This window comes from Leptinotarsa decemlineata, unplaced genomic scaffold (assembly GCF_025532065.1).
Source record: "Leptinotarsa decemlineata unplaced genomic scaffold, Ldec_3_MD MMD2_tig00026294_RagTag_RagTag, whole genome shotgun sequence".
In the NCBI taxonomy this organism is placed as follows: Eukaryota; Metazoa; Arthropoda; class Insecta; order Coleoptera; family Chrysomelidae; genus Leptinotarsa; species Leptinotarsa decemlineata.
In genome coordinates, this window is record NW_027412674.1 from 12,274,293 (window position 1) to 12,300,920 (window position 26,628).

The 26,628-nt window shown below is 36.2% G+C and overlaps 2 protein-coding genes across 4 annotated transcripts in view; one reads left to right on the plus strand and one right to left on the minus strand.

The window, feature by feature from the left end:
• The window catches only part of Oga (O-GlcNAcase), a 42,332-nt gene extending 40,967 nt beyond the window's left edge, over positions 1-1,365 (plus strand). For all 3 annotated transcript variants that reach the window (XM_074180440.1, XM_074180439.1, XM_074180438.1), the window contains one exon: positions 964-1,365. In XM_074180440.1, the coding sequence (XP_074036541.1) occupies positions 964-1,094 (131 nt within the window). In that variant the 3' untranslated portion in view covers positions 1,095-1,365. The remainder of the gene's footprint in view (positions 1-963) is intronic.
• On the minus strand, positions 1,283-25,026 carry LOC111514368 (uncharacterized). Its single transcript, XM_074180441.1, has 4 exons — positions 24,653-25,026; positions 20,080-20,653; positions 13,717-14,041; positions 1,283-1,450 (listed from the first exon to the last, which is right to left on the minus strand). The coding sequence occupies exons 1-4, from the start codon at positions 24,927-24,929 to the stop codon at positions 1,385-1,387; spliced, it is 1,242 nt and encodes a 413-aa protein (XP_074036542.1). The 5' UTR covers positions 24,930-25,026; the 3' UTR covers positions 1,283-1,384.
• Positions 25,027-26,628: the final 1,602 nt, after the last annotated feature.

A 26,628-nucleotide genomic window follows, 5' to 3' on the forward strand; every position in this document is an offset into this window, starting at 1 on the left:
TGTTAATTCCTTTCTTGTATCATACTCATGATTATTATATTGAACATTTGATTCATTTTTACACGCTTCATATTAGCTTCACCTGTATGTATGTATGTATGTATGTTTGTTTGTAACTCACAAGCTCGGGACCTATACTGACAGAATTATCGGCATTATTTCTTGATCTATTAGCGGGCAGATGGCGCTATACGTTATCTCATTGATATTTCTTGATCTACTCGCGGGCAGATGGCGCTGTATGGAACTACTTTATATTTCTTAATCTATTCGCGGGCAGATGGCGCTGTACGAAACCTTGATAGGTTGTTCAAATACGCTCCTGCAGCATATGAAATAAGTAAAAAATAAATATAGTTTAAGAAAACTTAAAAACACGCTTTTAAAGAACATCGAACTAAAAAGTTAAAAATATTTTTTCAAATAAGCTTAAAACAATAACGATCGAAAAATACTAGTATTGTTGTGACAAAAGCGTGGGCGTTTTGTGCCATATTTTCTGTATATCTAGCGCCCAGGTTTTTTTCACAATAATACCACTATTTTTCGATCGTTATTGTTTTAAGCTTATTTAAAAAATATATATTTTTAACTTTTTAGTTCGATGTTCTCTAAAAGCGTGTTTTTCAGTTTTTTTAAACTATATTTTTATAACTTTCAATTGACGATTTTAATATCACTTTCGTGATCCATGGCTGATAAATAATTTAATTGATTGATTGATTGATTGACACTGTCATTGCCAAAAGCCTGGTTGACTTTTTGGGCTGTTTCATTAGCGCTTTGAGTTGGTAGAGAAAAATTGGCCAGAAATTGCCTAACAACATCATATTATAATAAACTGAAAAGAAACACATGACATTAAAACAGACAAAACGTTTGAAACAACCTAGTTTAAGGGTCAAATGAAATATACAAAAAGGTTCTTCAATTGTTATACACAACTCTATTTATTTCTTTCAGGTTCATTTGGAGTTCATGTTGTCATGAATGTTACTGACAGCTACACACACGCTTTTTATGGAAAGTTAGGATTCATTGAAAATACTCTCGAAGCGATTAAGGGTAAAATTGTGATGGGTCGCACATTTTGAATGGAAACAGCCACCTTGAATGTTATATGATGCCAACTAAATCGATAAGAATCATTGCAGTTCATTGAATTTACTATAAATGTGCTTGAAATATTTTATTTACTCATAGGTAAAATCATTTTATGATTTTTTTTTTGTAATTCACAGTAAATATACCTTCAATGACTCATTTTAAACATATGAAACTGTTCACATTTTACGGTCAGGATTTTTTTATTTTATTATATTATGAAAATGATAATATAACAATTGAATATATTACTAAATCTGGTATATTTTTCTTGCCCCTTTCACGTGATGGACAAATTGTTGGCTGTTGTTTTCACACGAAGCAGTTTCTTCTGAATATCCATGACCTGAAACAAAAAGTTACAGCATCTCAAAAACTGATCAATTATATCAACACAGAAATCGACTCTAGCCATTTTTTCGACTTAACCAAGGCTTTCGATATGGTCTCATCAAATTTGCCAATGGAGAAACTGACGGTGTTCCAATTTCCACAAAACCTAGTCAAGTGGATAGAGTCCTACATGAAAAATCGCAACATGATTGTGAAGTATGACGATGTTTTATCCAAAACTTTCAACGTAAACTCAGGTGTTCCCCAGGGATCGATAGTCGGACCCCTATTATTTCTTATTTCTATGAATGATTTGCCGGAACACTTATCAAATTGTCAAATCACAATGTTAGCTGATGATATGACTATCGCTGTATCAGGAAGAGATCACAAAATATTGATAGAACAAATTAATTGTGTGATTGAAAAATTCTCAGAATGGTGTCAACTTAACCACCTCATCTTGAACACCATCAAATCTGTTTCTATGAGATTCCACAACAGAAGCAGCAATATTACAGATCACATATGCGACTCACTTGATATTGATGTAACTGTTGCGAAATTTTTGGGTACAATTTTGGATGAACAACTGACTTGGGACTTACATATTGATAGTCTACTGATTCGGCCCTTCACCATGTGGTTGGCAGAATAACGAGATCATTGGACAACAATGAATCCACCCTGGGTATATTCATAGATATCGAGGGAGCGTTTGATAAAATAACCTTTCCAACAATTACCCAGCAACTACACTCCAGGAATGTACCCCTGGTAGTAGGAGAATGGATACTCAAGATGCTCTCTAGTAGGGCAATAAGTATTAGTGTAGAAGACATCACAGTGAAAGGACTGGTCATGGGGGGATGTCCACCCTTGGCACCCTTTCTCTGGAACATAGTTCTGGATACCTTGATTAATCACCTCAACGATAATGGATTTTACGAAATTGCATATACTTTTGATGGCATAAACAAAGGATACTACAGTACTCTCTCGCTAATCCGCCGCTCTATAATCCGACAACTACTATAATCCGCCGTTTTTTCGCAAGTTGATCCAATCTATAGACTCTCTGTAATCCGCCGTTATTGAACAAGTTTGGTTCGGTAATCCGCCGCCGCAATCACCTCCCTCTCTTTTTTTTCTGGAATGTTCTATACATCGCCGTTTAGTCTTAAACAACTATGTACTCGTTAGTCCGCCACTAGGAACAAAAACGAACGGTCGCGCGTCTTTCTTTCTTGTTGTTAATTAGCAAAAAAATGGCTTCTTCACCACAATCGCGATCTACTAAACGAAAGCACGAAACTTTAACTTTAATGGAAAAGATGGAAATCTTGAAGAAAGTGGATAGTGGTGTGCCTTTTACAGACATAGCAAATCAGTTTCATATTGGGCGGTCAACAGTTTACGATATTCGGAAGAACAGAAATAAGATCGAAAACTAAGTCACTAACGCCGAGTCTGGAATAGGAAAACGTCAAACGATGAGAACTGGTGAATATCCACAGTTGGAAGAAACACTTTTTTCGTGGTTTTTACAAGAGCGTCAACGTCACACACCGATAACTGCTGAAGTGTTGCGACAGAAAGCACTCCAGTTCTATGAGAAAATTTATAAGAAAAATGATTTCAGAGCTAGTGAAGGATGGCTTACAAAATTTAAAGCAAGATTTGGAATCAGGTTGCTGTCCATAACTGGAGAGAAATTGTCCAGCAATGAGGCTGCTGTATCACCATTTCTTGAAGTTTTTATGAAAAAAATTGAAGAGCTTAATTTGACGGCGGATCAAGTTTACAATGCCGATGAAACTGGCTTATTTTGGCGACTTTTACCGCATAAAACGTATGTTCACAGAAGTGAAACGTCTGCTCCAGGCAGAAAAGTATCCAAGGAGCGGATAACCGTTATGCCTTGTTCAAATGCAAGTGGCAGTCATAAGTTGAAACTCTTAGTTATTGGAAAATCTAAAAACCCTAGGCCATTCAAGAACATAAATCTCCCGGTTGTTTATATGAGTCAAAATAAAGCCTGGGTAACCAAAGATTTGTTTTATGACTGGTTTCATCATGCTTTCGTGCCTGAGGTGAAAAAATTTTTAAAGTCGCTAAATCTACCACAGAAAGCTCTTCTTGTGCTTGATAATGCTCCTGGACACGGCCCAAATGACGAATTATCATCTAGTGACGGCTGTATAAAAACACTTTACCTTCCTGCTAATTGTATGCCTCTGCTCCAACCAATGGATCAAAATGTGATACAAATGATGAAAAACAATTACAAAAAGAAGATTTTACTTAACGCCATAAGTCGAGAGGCAAACATTTCTGAAACTCTGAAAATGTTGAATATCAAAGATGCAGTTTTTACAGTTTCTGATGCCTGGGACGAAGTTGGAGAAAGAGCAATCAAATCATCATGGAAAAAATTGTGGCCTAGAATTTGTGAAGATGATGACACTTGGGAAGAAGAGGATCTAATTCCATTACAGGAATTGATACAGTTTGCAACAAATCCTAATGCAGGTTTAACACGTGAAGATGTTGAAAATTGGTTTGAAGAAAACCCAGAAATATATGAGACACATTTAACCGAAGATGAGCTTGTAAATGAATCATTTGACTCATCCTTTGATAGCTCATCAGACGAAATGTCGGTACATGTAGATTGCACTTCAAATCAGAGGACGCTTTGGAAAGTGTTGACACTTGCATTAAATGGGCTCAGGAAAATGGAATGACATACGATATGGTTAGAAATTTACGTAAAATGCGTGATCAAGTAATTACGAAGATTTATTATGGCAAAAAACAGGCCAAAATAGACCAGTATTTTTCAAAACCTGAGTAATCAGTTACGTGTCAGTTTATTTTCTAATTTCAATTCATTTTTGTAAACCTACATACTAATACAAAATATATCTGCATATGAGTAAATATCTACATATGTTTTTTATTTTTTGTTCCTAGACACTATAATCCGCCGTTTCCGGTAATCCGCCGATGGTCCGGATTTTATGGTGGCGGATTAGCGAGAGAGTACTGTATATAGTTGGTATATTTTTTCGATCTAAGCCGAGCATTTGAAACAATCAACCCGAAGTATTTAAGTAAAAAGCTTTATAAAATGGGGATAAGAGGGTCAATCAATAAGTTTTTTGAATCTTATGTGAGTAATAGGAAAATAGTCGTTAAAGTCAACGACAATTATTCAGATCAATTTGATATGAATCTGGGGGCCCCACAGGAAATGTGGGTGCTTGGACCACAATTATTTTTACTTTATGGTAATGAACTACCCAGAAACATAAAAGAGGGTCGAGTTTTCATGTATGCCGATGACACAACAATCATTGTGACGTCCCCAGATCTAAATGAAATTGAAAATAAAACAAAACTAGTCATCAATGAATTCGAATGTTGGTGTAAAAACAATCAAGTAAGTATCAGCGCCCTCTCCAAATAAATTTAGGTTTCGAAACAACAGAATATACAAAATTCCTTGGAACACAACTTGACAATAAATTATCTTTCAATAATCACATCGAATACTTGTGCACTTCTTTGAAAAAAACGTATTTTGCTTTCTTAACAATGAAATCAAATTTTTTGATACATGATCTCTTGGATATATACTATGGTCTAGTGTATTCTAAACTTAATATAAATATTACCATTTGGGGACACTCATCAGAAATAAATAGAATATTTAAAATGCAAAAACGTTTCATTAGACTAATTTTTGATCTCAAATACAGAGAATCTTGTAGGAAGACATTCCAAGACAAAAAAATTTCACATTACCATGTATTTATCTTTACAAAATATTAAACTACGTTCATACACATTCCCATTTGCTAACAAGAAATGAGGAAATTCACTCTCATCAAACGAGACGGAGAAACGACTTCCATCAGGTGAAAATAAACCGTAATGAGTACAAAGGTTCGCCACTTTATGCCGGGGCAAAATATTTTAACTTATTACCACACAGCATCAGAAGTGAAACAAATATTCTGAAATTCCAGAAAAAAGTCAAAGACTTTTTGGTAACAAGTTGTTTTTATTCCTTGAAAGAGTATGAAAATAATATTTTTGTGTAACATGTGTTGTTATTGATATAAGATAAGATGTTACAAAAGATAAAATATCTTTTGTAAAATGTGACGTGTCATATATACATTCTTGTAGCAAAAGTGATGAATAAATTTGATTTGATTTGCATATGCAGATGACATAGTTATCATGCAGACCGGTAAATTTGTGAACACACTGTTCGATAGAACGCAGGATGGGCTCAAATTGATAGAAACATGGTGCAAGGAACACTCACAGTCGATCAATCCCAAGAAGACTGGCATTGATCGACAGATTAGAGCATAAAGAGCATATGTGGCTTATGAGCAATGTCGGAGGACAGTGGGATGCGCATGGGGTCTTTCACCCCGTGTGGTCACCTGGATCTACACTGCAATGATATAACCTATGTTAGCGTATGGAGCCATTGCATGGGAACCGAAAGTTCTACAAGCAACGGCCATCCAAAAATTATATCAAATACAGCAACTGGCTTGTTTAAACATCACAGGTGCCATGAGAACAACACCAACTGCGGCAATGGAATTAATTACCGGTCTGACCCCTCTGGACCTATACGTTAAGGAGGTTGCGTTAATGGTCATGGTACGATTGCGCACGTCTGGTATAAACCTCGAAGTAGGAATGGGTCAATTGAGGCTGGGCCTATGGCAGGAAGCGCTTACTACGCAACCTTTGCTGCAGGCAACCAGTGATACAATTGAACCCAGGTTTGTGTTTAATAAACCCTACAAAATACAAATTAAGTAGAACACAGAGTCAGATGCTATAAATGCAATACGCATATATACAGACGGCTCAAAAACCAAAGAAGGCTCAGGATGTGGACAGACAACGTATAACCTCGAGGCTAGTACTAGAGTGCCATCAAGATTTAGCCAAAGCCTTGGTAGATAATATCATCATCCTGAGGTGGGTTGAAGGGCACGACAGGAGTAAAGGTAATCGCATTGCCGACTCTTTAGCCAAGGAAGCGGCTGGACTAAGAATTTTAGGACCCCGTGGCATCTATGGCCTGATGACTTCGACAATTGCGGAACTATAGCCAAATGTTACACCCATGCTCAATCCTTAAAGAGATGGGATGGAATCAAAGGATGTAATTTTGCCGAGATCACCTTGGGCGACCCTGGGAAGCTGGCGCCGAAGAAATATCTGGCAATGATCAGGAAAAATCTACGCTTAACAGTAGGATTTTTGACTGGCTACAGTCAACTGAGGTAACACCTCCATAATATGGGGCTAGTGGACACACTAGCACACTGAGTAGTAGATAAGGCAACATGGGAAATTAATTTTATATAGCTTATATTTCAATTATTAGATTTACCTGACTATTACATAAGAACACATTGTAAAATTAATTTAATACAAGTAGATAAGGCAAATTGTAAAATTAATTTAAGACACTCAAGAATCAGATACCTGCAACAGGTATCTACGGAATAAATGGGGATAGCTTTGTAAGTATGATTAGTTAGATCTTCCTCTTGAAGATGATCACATGGTGATCGAAATACGTGTTTAGTTGGTAAAATAACGGTTTGGTGTTGGGAAAAAATCTCCAGTAATATTCATTACTACACCAAAGTTATGCGCTGCTAGTCAGTTATTTGACTCATGCCATACGGTGCAATTTTTTTTGTAAATTTTGAGTATGACGCGTATGGCAGAGAAGTTCGTTCCAAAATTGCCCAAATTTGACCAAAAAAAACGCATGAGCGTCGCTCAGGAACTATTGAATGAACTCAACGGCGAACCAGATTTGTTTAAATGGGTCATAAATGGTAACGAATTATGGGTTTGTGGCTATGACATCGAAACCAAAGTCCAATCGTCCCAATTGAAGAGCTCAGCAGAGCCAAGACCAAAAAAAACTTCATCCTGAGTACATGTGAACTGCGCATGTCGCCTCGTTGGAATCAATCGGATCCTCCACTGTTGGTGATTCAATATTAGAGCGCGACCGGTCTTGACAATGTGTACATGTCAGAGAATGAAACAAGCCGGCTTTTTTGTAACCACATGTAGCACTGCACCCCTTTTTGCAGTTGTAAAAAATTGTGTTCGGCAAATTTTCAGGCGCACGTGGAAGTAAAGTTTGGACTGGTTGTAATGAATTGCTGACCAACTTCCAACCCCAGTCTGTAGGGTCTAGCTGATAACGAAGCCACACTTGAACTTGGTAATATACCCGGGAAAGATGTTGAAGAGCAGCAACTGAGGTTGGAGGAAGACTAGGTAATTGTACTTGTTTTTTTATTTTGATATTTTTAACGAAACATGCATATCTATACTTATCTAAGCAAGCAGTTTTTTCAGGAGCTCCGTACATAGAAAGAAGAAAGCGAATGCCGTTAGTGATAATTTCTTGTCGAGTTGAATTACTATTTTAAAAAACTTCAGCACATTGACCTGAATTTTGTTTTTCAAACATTTTGAAAACTTATTTTACCCCTTCTGTAAAATGCAGATGTCGTATCACAGCCAGTTATTGCGTATAGATAATTTTATGACTTTTGTCTGAAGAATTTTCATGATAAAATGGGGAATGTTCCTCAATTTGAGTTATTACAGCAAAAGCAAGTTTGAACAAAATAAAGTTGAGTTTAATTCATGAGTTTTTCAAATTCACTTAGAAAAGTATTCAAATTGATGTTTCAAATGTTGAGTATTAATTTTTAAAGGAGTTTGTTTTTAATTCACATATTGGCAACAGCGCCTATATCAAGTGGAAATAATTTATACATACCTAGATATTCTACTTTAAAAAAGAAAAATTATCTTTATAAATCAACAATCAAGGCAAAATATAAATTATAGTTCAATACCACCTCCACAAGCCACATAAACAACAGTTTTTTTGTTATTTATTCATATATATGAAGATAGGTTAGGGGCACAAAATGTCATATGTCACGGAATGTCTCGGAGCTTGGAATATAAGTGAACAGAACAGCACGCCTCTGAAATATGTCATCTTTGTTTGTCTCATACAGGTAACAGATTCATTGTCCTTTATTAGCTATAACCGATGTTGCCAAATGGTGAAATAGAAACGAATCCCTTTAAATGTTGAATGCATTATTTCATTCCTCTTTTTCAAGTATTTAAATAATTTTTTAAAGAAAAAGGTTGAAATGATAAGTTTAAAATGCGTTGTTTTAGAGCTCTTTTATGAAAACTACTTGATTTTCGTCAGGAGGAACATTCCCCATTTCCCGTTTTGCTGAAAAGCGCGAAAAACTCATTTTTTTGACTTTCGACCTCGAATAAAATTTTTTTCATACAGGGGAAAGATGGAGAACTTTCAAATTTTATTTTAAATCATATTTTAAACAATTTTTCTGATTTTCAGCTTGATGCGAACTTAGGCAGTTTTACTCTTATTTTGGTCTAATTCGGCCGGAATAATACCAGAAAGTGCATATCATAACTGTTTCGAGTATTGGAACTACTGAACGGAACAAAATAGAAATTGATGAATAAATAATTTTTTTTTGAGAAAACTGAAAAATCGCCTTATTTTTTCGACGACCGTAATATCGTGGAAGAATCGATTTTTGGTATATTTTAAGTACATTTCATCCATAGTTTCAGTTAATCCCCACTTCCGCAGCAACCGGGTATTACCCAATTTCGTAAACTACTCACCCTGCTTCCCGTTCTAATCTGATATCTGAAAGTTTCTCAGCTGCCTACCTGAAACTAATCGAACACACGCTTTTAATTTATCTTCCTGCAGCGCTATTTCCTATCAAGGCAATCCGCCATCCGACGAATGAGCATCGATCTCTCACTTCCTTCGTTACTTCCATCGTGGTTCCGACGGATCGCTGATTTATTACTCAACACAAGGGCAGATTTGGGTTTTAAGGGCAAACAGCACTCCAGTTTTCATGCGCTTGAAGGCCCTGTCGTGCCGAGTATCTTGATTTTCTGATGTATCAGTTAATGTCCACGAAAACTTTATGATTCTGGCGATTTGGAGGATACTGCATAACGTAATTCTCAAATAATTTTTTCTCCATATCAATCATATATTTTTACGAATGAAATAACTTTTGAGGAAGATTATTAGACAAAGTTCCGAATTGACAATGAATTGTGTAAATTAAAAAAAATTGAAAATTTCGAATGAAATAAAATCTCTCTCAACTACCTACACAGTAGGTTCTGGTAAGTGCCCGCTGGAAAACAACTACTTTCCAGGCTAATACCACGCTGTATATTGAATTATATCCGACAGACATTTATGCTTGTCTGTCGGACATTTATACAAGATACCACAACAGATTTCCAGCAATTTTTCTAAGAATTTTGTATTGCCAAGGATGCAAATTCACAGAATTTGAAAAAGAGTCGTTCAACGAACAATAAACTATTTATTTCAAAAGTAATTTGACAGTTGACAGTAGCTCACCAAAGAGATTTCTGTGACACCGGAATGTTAACTACCAGAAGCAATGAAGAACGTAAACCTCTGAACGGCATACGGTCGTGTGCGACCGTTTTGCGTGCGTTTTCGGCAGTTTTTCATGCGTTTTCGATCGTTTTTCGTGCAATTTCGAACGTTTTGCGTGCGTTTCTAACGAATAAACGCACGTATTATGACGATTGAACGTATGCAAAACGCACGAAAAACGGTAGAAAACGCACGCAAAACGGTCGCACGCGAACTCTGCACACCCCGTACAACCTCCATTTCTACGTAGGCCTTTCAGAGGTTTACGTTCTTCATTGCTTCTGTTAGTTGAATTTCCAGTGTCACAGAAATCTCTTTGGTTATCTACTGTTCTTTACCACTTTTTTTTGTAATCAACAGTAAGTTTAATGTATAAGTTCGAAAATGTCCTTATAGGACGAAACTGCAATAACGTTAGTTACAAATGAAAGTGGTAAAAAACATAGAAAGTTTCAATTCTCTTTTCTTCATAAACAATTATTGTTTCGGTTGATTTTTGGGTTTTGCCGTGGTCTTCTTTGGTTATAATCTCCAAATGTTTCAACTGCAACTGCGGCAGTCATCTTCAGTGGCGTGGTCGGAGTACTCTTCTTGACATATCAACTAAAACTGAAACTCAGTGAGAAAACGCGGCACCGAACGCGCGGACATCTCTTTCATGCCTAAATGTTGATTTGATATGTGACAAACATGTTCTTTGACATGCTCATAACCTCTGTTATCTCTCTCACTTTGATTCAGCTCTCGTCTAGCACCATTTGGTCAACTTTGGCGATGTTTGGACGTCTCGAACGTTCATCGTCTCCCAAGTTATTATGGCCACGTTTGAATTCAGCTGCCTAAAATTTCACTGTGGTAAATAATGATGCAGAGTCCCCATATTCAAAATCCAACTCATCTTTGATTTGCGTAGACGTATTGCCTTCCAAAAACAAATGTTTAGTGACGTCTCGATACTCGATTTTGTCCAGTTTCATAAAAACAGAAAAACACTGACATTAACTCACTAAACGACTGTTACATTACAACTCCACGTCCAAAATGGCTGAAACTTACTTAACTTTATGTTGAGGTCGGAAATTTTTCGTACCACCCCCGTAAGTCTATGAATTGAGCGAGTCGTAAAAGGAGATAGTTGTTACAACTGTAAAAAACAAATAAGGGCATCTGTAGATGAACTGTTGAGAATGGTCAAGGCGTTATATAGGAATATATAACCATATGAAGAAGAAGAGTATGAGATGCTCCTAGATCACGTTTGTTTCGCGATTAATTTCACTAGTTCGGACTTCCATTGTCTAATATATAAAATGATTTGAAATCCCTGAAACAACTACAAAAAAAAAAAGCAAAATTAAAAATGAATAGCTGAAAATAAAAATTATATTAAGCAAAAATAACCTGAAATGAAAGAATAGTGAAATGAAATACAAGTAAAAATAGGAACGATAGGAACGAAAAATAAAAATTATCATAAAGAAATAAAAATGAAAATAAAAAGTTAAGAGATTCCAAGCCACGTTAGTTCACGACGTTTCGATTGTTAGTATCTACAATCGTCTTCGGGTGATGACTGGACTGATTCCTCCGAGAGATGACTATTTATAGGTTATTCGAGTACTTTCACTTATCCCCACTTTCCATTTTTTCCGCTTCACTGGTTCAGTGAGAGATGACCGTTTGGCGGGAGTTGGCCATTTTTCGCTTGATGATGGTTTCCATATGTTGCGTCTCTTTACGCTAGCTTGGCTGATTACGTTGTTGGACAACATGTATGCGGCTTCCTTGAATTTTCTCCTAAACCAATGTTCCTCTCTGTGTATGATCTCAGCTTGGGACCACTCAATATTGTGTTGATGGGTCCAAACATGGTCTGGTTTTTCGGATTTGCTGGTTTCCCCTCGCTGTGTGTGTCATTCCGTTGAAGATCATTTTTGATGATGTCTAGTTCCTTCTCGAGACCTTCCTTCGTATTACAGAGCCCAAAAGCACGGTCTACTAGAGTCTTGATGATTCCTCTTTTAGTCGATTGATGGTGGTTGGATTCGTGGTTCAGATACTGTCCCGTACGAGTGGGTTTTCGATACACAGATGTTTCCCACTCAGTGTCGGTCCTCTTCACCAAAACGTCTAAGAATGGCAATTCGCTGTGGATTTCCTTCTCCATTGTGAAAATATTTTTTTATGATTATTTTTATTTTTTGTTTCAATCGTTCTATTTTTATTTGTATTTTATTTCACTATTCTTTCATTTCAGGTTATTTTTGCTCAATATAATTGTTATTTTCAGCTATTCATTTTTAAATCTCCTTTTTTGTAGTGGTTTCAGGGATTTCAAATCATTTTATATATTAGATAATGGAAGTCCAAACTAGTGTATCTCCCAGATCACGTTGAGAAAAAGGGACATTGGTTTGAATTTGAATTTATTTATTGAATTAGGATTCCCTAATATACAGGTTAGCTAAATTGAAATAAAATATAATCAACAAAATTTATATAAATAATACAACCTTATATCCATACATAATTTGAACTGAACAAAAAGGAATCTTTCAATTTCCATCATGCTAACAGTTCGCTCTTGAAAATCTTTAATGATAGAGTAGATTTAATTGAATCGGGTAAATCATTGAATCGGACAAAACCTTTGAAAAATAAACTGCTCATACTATTTTTTGTATTTGTTCTATTTATATACATGTGACTATTGTGCCTAGTAGAATGGTGATGAATGTCCTTATTGAAAGTTATTAATGATAACAAGTATGGTGGGGTCATTTTATTTAATAATTTATAAATGAAAACCATGAAACAATAGAATAATCTTTTGGATACTGAGAGCCATTGTAGATTAGATAGCATGGTAGAAATTGATGTGTACCTATTACATTTTGAAATTATTCTCATTCCTCGATTTTGTAGTTTTTCTATTTGTTGTACTTTGTTCAAATTAAAAGAGAATAAAATAGATGCACAGTTGTCAAAATGGGGTTGGATTATTGATTTATACACCATAATTTTTGTATCTGTTGATAAGTTATTGGGGATTTTTGAGAAAACATATACTTTTTTCGCAATCTTTTTTTCAATATATTTGAAGTGGTCGTCGAATGATAAGCAATTATCAAGTTGTAATCCCAAATACTTCAATGATGTTACTATTTCTATACGTTCATCTTCAATTTTTATATTTATGTTGTTTGTATTTATTGTATTGTAAATAATTGAATATCATTCAGATACAGAATGAATAATAGGGGACCAAGCACACTACCTTGTGGTACTCCTGGTGATTTGTTATATATGATGAGAAATAATCGTTCACACGTACTCTCTGTTTCCTATTTGATGAATAAATACTTATCCATTCATAAACCATCCCCTCAATCCCATATCTTCTCAGTTTCTGAAGCAAAATACTTCTAGCAATCGTTTCAAAGGCCCTTTTGAAATCTAAAAGACATCTACAACATATTTACCTCTATCAGTTCGAGAATAATTCGTCAAACTATTAAAAGGAAGCACCTGAGACGAGTTAGTTTCCGATTATCAACCCCCGAAAGATACTGAAAGCAGTTGTGGCGAGAGCGATCAAACTTTTACAAATAATACAGTTTTCCTGAGGTCGAACATTTCCTTTCCAGAAGTGATTCGAAATGGAACAGGGTACAATATAAACTTGAAATATTGCTTATCGTATGACTCACCGCTTTCATTTGTTTCTCTGCATGATCCATCTCTGAACGAGGTGATCTGTTGATATCATAAGCGCTTTCCATTTCTCTCAACTGCTCCAATAGATCATTCACAAGTTTCTCGACGTTAACTGCTTGACTTCTGTCGCTTGCTGCCCTCACTATGCCTTTTTCCTTGAAGAACGAGTTCAATTGGCTGGCGAGTTCTTCTCTGGTCGGCATTTTGGAGTATTCTGGATTAGTATCGTACGGTGGTTCTGGTCTAGGATTAGCACGGAATACTTTTGGAGTCTCGAATTGTTTTTTAAAACGCCAATTTTCAAGAGCTTTGAGATTTCTGAAACGGTAGACAGAAGTTTGCGTATTAATATGAACTTGGGTTTTTAAATGTTGGGAAATCTATAAGATATCTCCAGTGTCTTTCTCATGGGTTGTGCTATTTTGAAATAATCTAAATTCTTCTAGATGTTCCAAGAGTTTAACACAGAAATCAGTTCAATGAATTACAAGGTTGCTGAATTACATTTTAAATACCAGTTCTATGTATTTTAAACCTCAGTTTGTTGAACACTTGATTGGTGAAGATACTTTAACCAAAAATGATTATGAAGATCAGTGTCGTTGCTTTTCGAGTTTGAAAGCCGTGGATTTTTGGAATTTCTTCCTGACGTTTAGCTGGCGCGAGTGTTTAACTTCTTCAGAGGTTTAACCATCATGGCTTTTGTCTTTAGCCGACAAAAAAAGACACCCATTATCAGCAGCAGGGGTCTATCGCATTCCGTGCACTTGTGGAAAGGTATATATCGGAACCACCAAACGATCCATGGGAACAAGACTAAAAGAGCATAAAAGGAACTGCAGACTAGGCCAAACAGACAAGTCAGCTGTGGCAGAACACGCACTGAGTGGAGGAGACCACAAAATTTTGTTTGAGAACACAGAACTAATTGCCCCCAACCAGGGATACCGTAGCCGACTGGTACGGGAGGCAATAGAGATCCACAAACACACGGATAATTTTAACATAAAAGAAGAAGCGGTGAACCTCAATCAAATATGGAACCCCATTTTAAGGAATTCGAGAATAACAAACAGGACAACAGGCAGCAAGATTGTTAATGTTCCAGGTACGAATACAGGTACGAATACAGGTGCAGGTACGAAAGGTACAAATTCAGGTACAAATACAGGTACAAATACAACTGATTACCTGGCAAGGCATAAATATGCTTCACAAAGCCTAAAAGGTGGTCATCGGACAGCAAGCCATGATGGTTAAACCTCTGAAGAAGCTAGCCACTCGCGCCAGCCAAACGCCAGGAAGAAATTCCTAAAATCCACGGCTTTCAAACTCGAAAAGCAACTACACTGAAAACCTCAGCCGTGAAAGTCTAAACCATTTTTATTATGAAGATGTTCAAAAATTCGACCACCCATCAAAGAAAAATATGTTTTCTAAGAATACTCAGGCAGTCGGAATTTTTTTTTTGAAAAACGATATTTGAAAATACCTTGGAAGAAATAACAAAAGAAAACAAATTTTTGCCACAAATATGTGATGGAAATGGCCGATTCCTGATGTGAATAGTACCTAATGATGATAATAATAACTGTGGGACCCCCTAAAACCGGAGGCATAAGGTCATCCATTTGTTTCATATGGATGATCTTAAACTCTAATATCTCTGGAGAAAGAGATCTTCATCAGTCCTTGAGTGGAAGAGTACACGCATGATATCGGTATGAAATTTGGGATAGACAAATGTGCAACGATCCATCTCAAAAGAGGACGAAGCATCCTACACCATTTGGATGCCGGAGAGACTGAAGAAGTCTCTCCGCGGCAAGTATCAGCACAAACTTCGCCAGATAGTCGGAACTGTTGGGGAAGAACCAAATTACTGCCACAAATATGCTTGCCATTCCAATCTTATTCTACTAGGTCGAAGTAGTGAAGTGGACTAGGGAGGAGCACCACCATAGGAGTTTACACCTCAAATCATCTGTTCCACGGCAGTACTTCCCCCGACAACAGGGAGGCCGTGGACTTTTGAGTGTTTGGAGTATCTACATGACAGAATATGTATGGTCCGCGACCATGAGAGAGCAGGAATTGGAGCATTCCACCTTAGAGCAGCTGCCCGAGCAGCTGGTGAACTCTCTTCAGTTTTTGACACTGAACCAGGTGATCACAACTCTGTCACCGAGTTGGAACTAGTTCAGCAAAAGGCCCATAGAGTATAGAGGTTCCTGATACAAGGTGCAGGGCTTGCCGTGAGGCGTCTGAGGCTCTAATGTACTTGCTCTGAGCATGTCCAGCATATGCGGTCTCGGCCTACATCCATCTACATAACGCGGTCCTAACAATTCTTTATTACCACGCTCCGGGGATATTGAATCCGTTGTGGGAAACGAGAAGTACCAAATCTAGTGGAAATATTCATTTGCCACCTCCAGGCTCATACAAGCTAATAAGTCTGATGTAGTCTTTCGCGACCACCAGAGCAAGACGATATTTGTCTTGGAGTTTTCCGCTAATTGCGAGACGAGTATGGTCCGCAAAAGAGAAGGAAACACGGATAAAATATTGAGATTTTCTCTTCGGACTTCGCAGACCCTATCTAGATCACTCTATCGAAATGATTATTCCTATTAATGGAGTAGAGTTGTGGAATTGGCCGCGGTGGTAGTGCGCCCAACTCACGATCGGAAGGCCGTGGGTTCGATCCCCGCCCCGATCAGATATTTTTCTCGAGAGAATTTATCTGGTTGAAGCTGGGATGATTCTGCAATCGTGTTAGGAATCACACGTTAAAAGGTAAGACCTCATTAGTCCTTAGCTCGCACAAGTTTCTCAACTTCTGAGTTATCGTTCGTATGGGGGCGACAACTGACTAACGGTAAAACAGATTTTAAACAGATTTTTTAAACTTGGTGGAATGATGTCCTCTCTACTCTCGAATCTTGAAATTTTAGCCGGACAGATGCAGAAGGCTGTCATTCTAGGTTTACTGCGCTTGCTCAGGGCACATGATTCTCGGACCCAATGATCACTTACCCCACGGTGTGAGGAGTGGTCGTTGGTCGACGCCTCAGAATGATGGTTGATGAATGAAATGGAAAAATGTTTTTCCAATCTATTTTCTGTAAGTTAACACAACTTTCAAACTAAATAACAGCTACTGACAGGAAAATATTATTATATTAGTTGAAACCTTCGGATGAACATTTTAAAGTTACTTTCTTAACAGATTTCAAAACCAAGTAGGTATTCTTCATTTTTGCATATTTCACATCATGAATCAACCAAAAGTTGTTAAATAGAAAATTTTAGACAATTGCTCCAGCAGCTAGAAACGTGCTCGAGTTTTGAGTGGACCATTAGATAAATGTATTCTTTTTTTTTCTTTCTCAGTTGCTACTGTGCTAGCGAAACATGTTGTGATATATTTTTCAAAATAAAGTTTGTGAAAATCAAATCGTGAGGTGTAGTTTTTGAAATTTATCCTCCTTTACTTATTTTTACAATTGTTTCTTGGAGACATAATTGTAGTTGAAAATGAAGTTACCTATTTCTGAAAACAGTAGTGAATAAATGGATGACGATTGAAAGACACCCGTTTCAGCTCCGTTTCATATGCAATAATGATGTAACTAATGATGGATATCCTTCAGAATTACTTTTCAAGTCCTTAGAAAAGTATTCATATTTGAAATATTGAAGAACGTTCATCCAACGTCCATCTTTGTGTTGTCAAATGATGGACTTTTCATGAATATCCACTAGACGTCCTTTTGTTGATGTGTGTGTCCATAGGGGCTAATATAGGACTTCTTACAGATATCCAAAGAATATCTTGTGTTTACCGGGAACTAAACAAACTGTTTTTGTTAGTTCAGTTAGGCAACCTACTTTAAACAGATAGTAAATCCAAGGATTCTGTTGTATACTCGGTAGAAGATACTTAGTACATTTTACTAAAATATCTAAGGTTATACCAGAGTTATAAAAAACATTTTCTTCTTGAAACTTGAGGAGGTCATATGAAATATATTTTCAAAATGTCCCACAAAAAAAGTTTCTCTAACAGCAACACGCTATTGAGAATCACCCTCTATATACCTGAGTACGCATTCACTGAAATTATTTAGTTTATATTGTACTTTTCTCACTTCGAAATTGAGGCAAGAGTACATGTCATTCATAAGTAATAACCGTTTTTACTGACAAATGTATGATGTATTGAATATTTTGAATAAAAATGAAGTGAATATTAAATTTCTCGAGTTACGTATTTTCGATTAGGGATTTTTTTATTTTTTTATGTTGGTATACTCGTCTTGGACATATGTTCACAGTTTCAGCTGCTCAGCATGTTCACTTTGTTGGTGAGAGGCATAAAAGTTGTAAGTTTTTGGCGTGTTCGTCGATTTTCTGCTATTGAAAAAAAATGTATCAAAGAATTAGCATGAAATTTCGTGTAAAAAAATGGAATTGAGTGCTCAGAAATATTTGATATATTGACAGTGGCATACAGTCATAGTACTCTGAGTCAGAAAAATGTTCACAAGTAGTACACGCTTTTCACAGAAGGTCAATGCCGCAAAAAACTAGGCATCGGTTTTCTCCAAAAAGATAAATGTCTCCGAAATGGATACAATGATGGATAGACCATTCCGTTTCCTGCTTCTAGTCCAGGCATCTTGTGTTTTTTTGGGGAAAGTTTTGCAAGAGTTTTGAAAATTGGTTCTAAATAGTATTTTGGGCTGCTGAACACGAATCTGAGTTTTGCCAACAACAATTTTCACGAGAAATATGTTTTTTTCCAAAAATTGTGAAAAAATTCGACTTAGTTTTGGTTTTTTGCGAATAACTCGAAAACTACGCAATTGGTGTAGAAAGGTCACCTATATAAAAAGATAGAGAATTAAATTTCCTACATTCTTTATTCAAGTGTTTTTTCTACAGTCAATAGACGCGGGAAACGTCTTTGCTATCCTCAAAGTTATATATATATATATATATATATATATATATATATATATATATATATATATATATATATATATATATATGCAATGACATATTGCACTTGGCCAGTGTACTGCTTGTTGGTGATGGATTTCAGGCCTTTGTACAAAGTGGACTTTGTCCCTTTTCTCATGCATCCCTGGTCAAAGAGGGACAAGGAGTTGGGCCAAAGATCATAAGTCAAAAAGTTTTGAAGGTCCTCGGTGGAATGCTTGGCGATAGAAATTCGCTGGAACAAAGTAGTGGGACTCACTGGAAGCAGTTCTTTGTCTACGCGTACTGCACTGCTCATGACTGCTTCCCGTGTCAAATCGCCGAAAATCCCGATTTTTGGAGTTTTGAGGGTTTTCCCTCACTTTTAGCGTTCTCCCATGGCTTAATGGTTGACCGTAGAAAAAAAAACTTTGATGACATATATTGTAGAAAATTTTATCTTCTTTCTTTTTGTATAGATAATCGTTCGACAAAAAATGTGTAGTTTTCGAATTATTTGCAAAAAACCAAAACGAAGTCGATTTTTTTCACAAATTTTACAAAAAAAACATATTTCCCGTGAGAAATTTTGTTGGCAAACCTCAGATTCATGTTCAGCAGCCCGAAATATTATATATGATCGAATTTAAAAACTCCTGCAAAATTTCCCGCAATATGTCCTTTTTGACACAAGCTGCCTAGATTATTCGATAAGTTTTTTGGGTGTTAACATGGACACCAATATGTCTTGGCACAATCAAGTCGTTGGAATTGCAAATGCCGCTTCTCAAAAGCTTGAAACACTGTTCCGAACCAGAAAACTGTACATACCTCAGCAATTTTTGATGCTTTATAAAGCTCAGATCACACCTTCTTTGGAATAAAATTCATGAGAACGTTTTCCCAAATGGATTTAATTTGCAACATCATTGTTTGTTCGTAATTTTTTGGACATCATAATCATGCGTCAGCCACCGTATTTACTAGATTTGCCCCCTGCGACTTTTCCCTGTTTTCCCAAGGTTTTGCGACGATTGAGGGGATAAAAATCAAATCGCTGAGAGCTCAAGGACATATTAAAATGATATCGGAACTGCTTCGGAGATTGGCAAAAACGTTGACACAAATGTACTATGTCTGAGGGGGTCTGCTTTGGAAGAGACAAAATATAAATTGACTATTAAATGAATATTTTTTGGTAAAAATTAAAAATTCACCTTATTTTTTCAACAGACCTCGTATGTTATCTAGAAGTTCAATATTCTACCCTGCAAATATGTAACAAGCTTCAACAATATGCATAGTTTCATGACAAGAATGTAAAGATGTCACATATATTTGACGAAAAAAAACATAATATACTGATTTACCGTTCCTGCTGCAAAATCCTTTCCTGGTCGGTTAGAAGTATTCTCAGTTGATTCAGCCATCCTTCTTTAAGGGCCGTATTCACAATTTTTTCGCTTGTTTTGTTTCTCACTCCTATTTTATTGAAATATGACTTGAGCATGATTTTGGAATTTGTTCTGCTGATTTTATGAACTATTTTAAGAGATTCTTCTTGATTTTTTTTCTTTACTCTGGGATGATGCAACTTTTTCACACTGAACGTAGGCTGGAGATGGTATGGGTCGCAAAACGAAAGCTTACACATCGATAAACCTTTACTATTTTTGTCGGTAGTTTCGATAGCAGCCGAGTTACTATCCACGATATCTTCATTGCTAGACACATCAACAACACTCAAAACTCTCTCCTCCTCCAGAATCTGCAGTTCATCATCCAATTTGCTGCTATCATTTTTCGTAGCGGAAGATTTGATTTTTTCGTACTGTTCTTTCAAGTAGTTTTTGATAGCCTTCGTTCCTTCGACTATTACTTTTCTGGCGGGGTAAATGAGAGGATTGTCTGAGACTTGTAGAGCTTTTAACTTTGAAACTAGACCTATAACACATGAATTTCAATTGAAAACATTATATTCATGAAAAAGACACACCATCCAAGAAGCATTTTATGGAAAAATAATAAGAAGCATTTTATGGAAAAATAATGATTCACATAAAACTGAACACAATTATTTCATTTGGGATTTTCGAAGTATCAATAATGGCGGTGTTAGATGATCCTCAATTATATCAAATCATCTGAAGTAACAATTCCTTCAGACCAATGTATACTGTAGTTTAATAGACTGACCCCTATCAGAAAACAGCTACACCCCTGGCTAATACCACGAAGGGCGTTGGATTATATCTGACAGGTATCAGTGCAGGATTCTTCACAGAAGTTATTCCTGCATATGCTGTTGGCGATACAACTTCCAATTATTGGAAAACACTTGTAGACCGGTTTCGGGCTGTTAGGCCACTTATCAGTGCAAGGCAGTGTCTATCAACAGCATAAAGTCGATGATTTCCGATAACTGAAAAATGAATTCCTTCAGAGTATCATTCCTCGAACTAGGCTGAAGCAGACAACAAACAACATGTTTGTCATCGCCCCATCTGCCTGTGAACGAGATAACCAATCGAACATCCGAAACTTGCCGAATTCTTCGTATAAGGAAAGAAAACTTTTCACATATAGTCAGTGGGCATACTTGAAGACTGGCTACAAATCAAATCATATACACTGTAGGTTGAATGGACTGACGCCTATCAAAAAATTTCCCTGGCTAATACCACGAAGGGCGTTGGATTATATCCGATAGGGCAAGTAAGTGTATTGAATCTGTATGTCAACTTCTTTGGAAGGTATTGAGGTTGATGCATTTCATTCTGAGATAATGAACGAAGTTAACTAGATGCAATTTTCTTCTGTTGAACAATTTCCGCCACCGAACCTGATGTATGTTAAAAAAGATACATGATCTCTGAATTTTAAACCAAAAACAATCTTGTACATGCGTTCTGAACTTCCTGTATTATTCTCGATGATGCGATTTGATCGAGACAAGGACCATAGATGACCGCAGTTGTTCCATATGGATAAAATTGAAGTATTGCCTGAAATGACTCATGTTTTGACTGAGAAAATGTCTGTTCGAATAGTGTTTTTGACAATCCATCAGCAAGTGTTTCCTAAATTATCTAACCCAATTTTTTTCTCAAGATTTTCAGGACAACTGTCTACTGATTCGTAAGGAAGAACATGTTTCATAGAATCTATATCAGAACCATTTCTCGAGTATACAGGGTGATTCAAAAGTACTTTGACAAACCTCAGGAGGTGATTCCTCACAATATTCTAATATGAATTGTCCGAATAAATAAATGTCCGGAAACGCTTCGTTTCCAAGATACAGGATGTTGAAGTTCTATTTTTATTTTCGTTTTTTTCAAATAACTTTTGAAATACTGAACTTGATTGAACGAAACTTGGTAATAGGAGGTTTTTGAGGTGTCGAATTCGAACCTGATGTTCTTATTGCTCTTACTCGTAGGGGGCGCCACCTACACGTCTTTTTCTTTTATAAAGATTCATAACTTTTTTGGGCGTACTTCTAGCACATTTTTCAGTGAAAAAATCGATTCCACTATCATATCTACGTAAATAAGCTTCCCTTGTTACTAGTCGCTGTAAGCAACCGTTTTCTAAATATTTGGACTCGAAAACTTCAAGTCGATTATTTGATAATCGATACATGTTGAAGTTATTACGAATATTTTGCATTTTTCACAAAAATGCTTTGGAAATAAATTTGACGTTCGTGAGTAGTTTTGGTAGGTAATTACATATTTTGTGACAGTTAGACGTTTTGTTGAAGTTTCCGTAAGTGGAAGTAGAAAACACTTATTTTGAAAAAATGGATTATTTAAACAATAATGCTCATTTAGCCGATATGCATTTCGTTTATGGCCTTGCGGATGGCAATGCGCGCGAAGCAAGACGTATTTACCAGGAGCGATTTCCTAATTGAGTACTGCCTTTAGCTCCAACATTTGTTAGTCTCCACCGTCGTTTGGCAGAAACACGTAGCTTCAAGAGAGCAGCTGATATTATTGGAAGACCACGAGCAGTCCGAACCCCAGAATGGGAAGAAGCTGTTTTGAACGCTCTCGAGGAGAATCCAGAAACAAGCACAAGAGTAATTACTGAAGCTGTCAATTCTACTCAGTCCACAGTTTGGAGAATTATCCACGATCAACAGTTTTATCCATACCATATTCAAAGGGTACAAACTCTTTTGCCACGAGACTTTCCCCAACGTATTACTATGTGTCAATGGTTTTTGAGAAAATTGGCTGGAAATCCTCAATATTTAAGATATGTACTCTTCACGGACGAGGCAAACTTCTCCCGAAATGCTATCACAAACTTTCATAACAACCATGTTTGGGCTCTCGAAAATCCGCACGCAGTTATTGAAAGGTATTATCAGTATCAATTTTCTGTAAATGTATGGGCGGCAATAACTGATAATTACTTGATAGGTCCTTTCTTTCTTCCGCTCCGACTGAATGGCGCAACTTTCAGACACTTTTTAGAAAATGAATTGCCGGAACTACTTCAGAATGTACCATTAGAAATTCGTATCCGCATGTGGTTTATGCATGATGGGGATCCGGCCCATTTTAGGGTTGTAGCCAGGGAATTCCTCAACACAGTCTATCCAAATCGATGGATCGGTAGGGGTGTAGAAGAACCTAACCAGGCGAACGCACCAAGGTCCCCAGATCTAAACCCGATATATTTTTATTTTTGGGGACATTTGAAGTCACTAGTTTATAAGACTCCAGTAGTGAACGAGGAAGATCTAAGCAACCGAATAGTAGACGCCTGTGAAACAATAAGAAACACACCAATAATTTTTGAGCGGGTACGAGATTCAATGACTAGACGACTGACCAACAATTTATTTGAATATAATTTAGTTTCGTTTATTTTAGTTTATTCTACATATTCAAAATTTCCTGATATAAAATGTTGACATTTCTTGCAAATTTTAATAAAACAAATACTGATTATGCACCCTTGATACAAAAATAACTATTTCGCTTAAGGATGTCATAAAGGAACGTACCCAACAGTAATGACCTCTTCAAACGAGTAAAACGTCAAATTCATTTTCAAAGCATTCTTGTCAAAAAAGCAAAATATTCGTAATAACTTCAACATGTATCGATTATCAAATAATCGACTTGAAGTTTTCGAATCCAAATATTTAGAAAACGGTTGCTTACAGCGACTAGTAACAAGGGAAGCTTATTTACGTAGATATGATAGAGGAATCGATTTTTTTACTGAAAAATGTGCTAGAAGTACGCCCATAAAAGTTATGAATCTTTAAAAAAAAAAGACGTGTAGGTGGCGCCCCCTACGAGTAAGAGAAATAAGAAACATCAGGTTCGAATTCGACACCTCAAAAACCTCCTATTACCAAGTTTCGTTTAATTAAGTTCAGTATTTCAAAAGTTATTTGAAAAAAACGAAAATAAAAATAAAACTTCAACCTCCTGTATTTTGGAAACGAAGCGTTTCCGGACATTTATTTATTCGGACAATTCATATTAGAATATTGTGAGGAATCACCCCCTGAAGTTTGTCAAAGTACTTTTGAATCACCCTGTATATTTCTAGAAATATTCTTCACGTTTACCATATCATGGTTATATTATGAACGTAATCCTCATTGAAGAGCTTTATTCACGACAGAAATTTTCTGTCACTTTCAACAACTAAATTGATGAAAGATAAACTGATACTTCAGAATAAAGAATACATGAACAAGAAACAATCATAAGTGAAAAGAGAAATGAACATTTCTATGTTTTTACCACTTTTATTTGTAACTTACGTTACTGCAGTTTCGTCCTATACGAACATTTTCAAACTTATACAGTAAACTAACAATGATTCATTATATTCGTAGTAACGGCTACATCCATCAATTAGCAATCATGAGTTATAACGTAACATAATTAATTAGTCGAAATAACTCACCAAGTTCATTTGGCAATTTCTGTAAATTATTGTTGGTCAGTAGTAAATTCTCGAGATTCTCGTGATATCCTATACTTTTTGGCAAATATTCCAACATATTATTTCTCAAATCTAACCACATCAATTTCGGTAACTTCCAAAAAATATCTTCCGGCAAACTAGTGAGGAAATTTCCTTCAAGAAATAACATCTTCAGGTTGCTCATGTCCAGTACACTTTTGGGAACTTCAGTAAGTTTTTCTTTAGAGTGATCTACTAATAAATCTGTTTGAGGCATGATGTGACAGAGATTATGAACTCGTAAAATTTAATTTAACACTTGTCACCAGAATAACTGAATAGACAGTTTCTGCTGTGTGACTATATGCAATAACTGTGTTTTATTTCCATAGAAACGCCGTATATGTGGGCTAATTATTAAGAATATCGATTTTGTTTGGTGTCTTGAGGGTGAATTTCATTCATAATATGACGAAATACTTGGTCATTTGAAACTGTCACTTGAACATATTCGTTAAAGTCTAATGTAGTTGAAAACCTTGAGAAGAAAATTGTATTAGATAATTTAGGAAACACTTGCTACATGAATAGCATTTTACAAGTGTTGTTCATGACGAAGAATTTCAAGAACGAGGTTTTAATGATGAACGAGAACGAGAATGTTTCCCAAACTCAAACCCCTGTTCATGCAGCTGCAGTTTCGTAAAAATGTATCATCTTTCTCTCCAACCGATTTCCTGGAGTCTTTGAAGTCCTCTAGATCAGTGGTCGCCAACCTCTTCAATGTGTTGAGCTACTTTGTTAATTTTGGAATAAACAGCGAGCTACCCACACGGAAGCCACGTAACGCAACGTAAATGAAATAATCCACAGTTAATTTATCATTATATGTATTTATTTTACTATTTGACTGATAATAATAGGTACTGATAATAAACTAATAACAAAATAACTAATATTACTAGTACGTACTTGTTCATAGCTACATTCCTACCTATCAAACGAAGGTGTTTGAAAAATAAACACGAACTTTTATTCAGCCATAACGGCATGTCACGTATGATTTAAAAATAGTTAATAATAACAACAAAAAAGTAACGCACTATCATGAACATAAACATTGAAAAATAAAAAAGCACGTTCAATGAGAAGGCTGACACTCAGACTCATCGATAATTTTTTTAATGTTTGCAGTATAATTTGATGCAGCCTTTCGGATACAATTATCCAAATGTTCATCTGTAAGTCGATTGCGATATTTGTTCTTAATAAACTTCATATTGGAAAAAGAAGATTCACACAAATAGGTTGAACTGAATAATGCTTTCACTTTTGAGGCAACACGGCATAGAACTGAATATTTGTCTTTACTTACAATAGGCCAGATACATTCAGTACTTGAGACTAACGATTTTAAGGCTGAATCATTTTGAAACTCAATGACTTCCATTTCTGTTGCAGCGATGTCTTCGCCAAAGTTCTGCATAACACAAGTTGCAAACTGTTGGATATCAATTTCCATGAAGGGTGAAACAACAAACTGCGCTACTAAAGCCATTTCATTGAAATCCTTAAAACGATTTTTGAAGTTATTCTAAGGGGAAGCAATTATTTCTAGAGTTTGAGATATTTTTTCTGAAAGAATAGGAAAATGCTTGGCATCGCTGTTAATTAGGTTTTGTTCCCAAAACTCCAGCTTTTTGATTAATGCTTTTATATCAGAAATCATTTTCGCTAGTTCTTTGTCTCTCCCCGAAAGCTGCAAATTAAGTTCGTTTAATTTCTCTGTAATGTCCACGAGAAAACCAAAATCTCTAAGCCAGATTGAATTTGTTTGAAAAATTGAACTGTGCCAGATGGGACATTATTAAAACGTTTCAGCACCCGTCCTCAACTTAACCATCGGACTTCAGAGTGAAGGAGTAGGTCCCCGTATTGACAGTCAACTTCATCGGCCAAAGTTGTGAATAATCTTC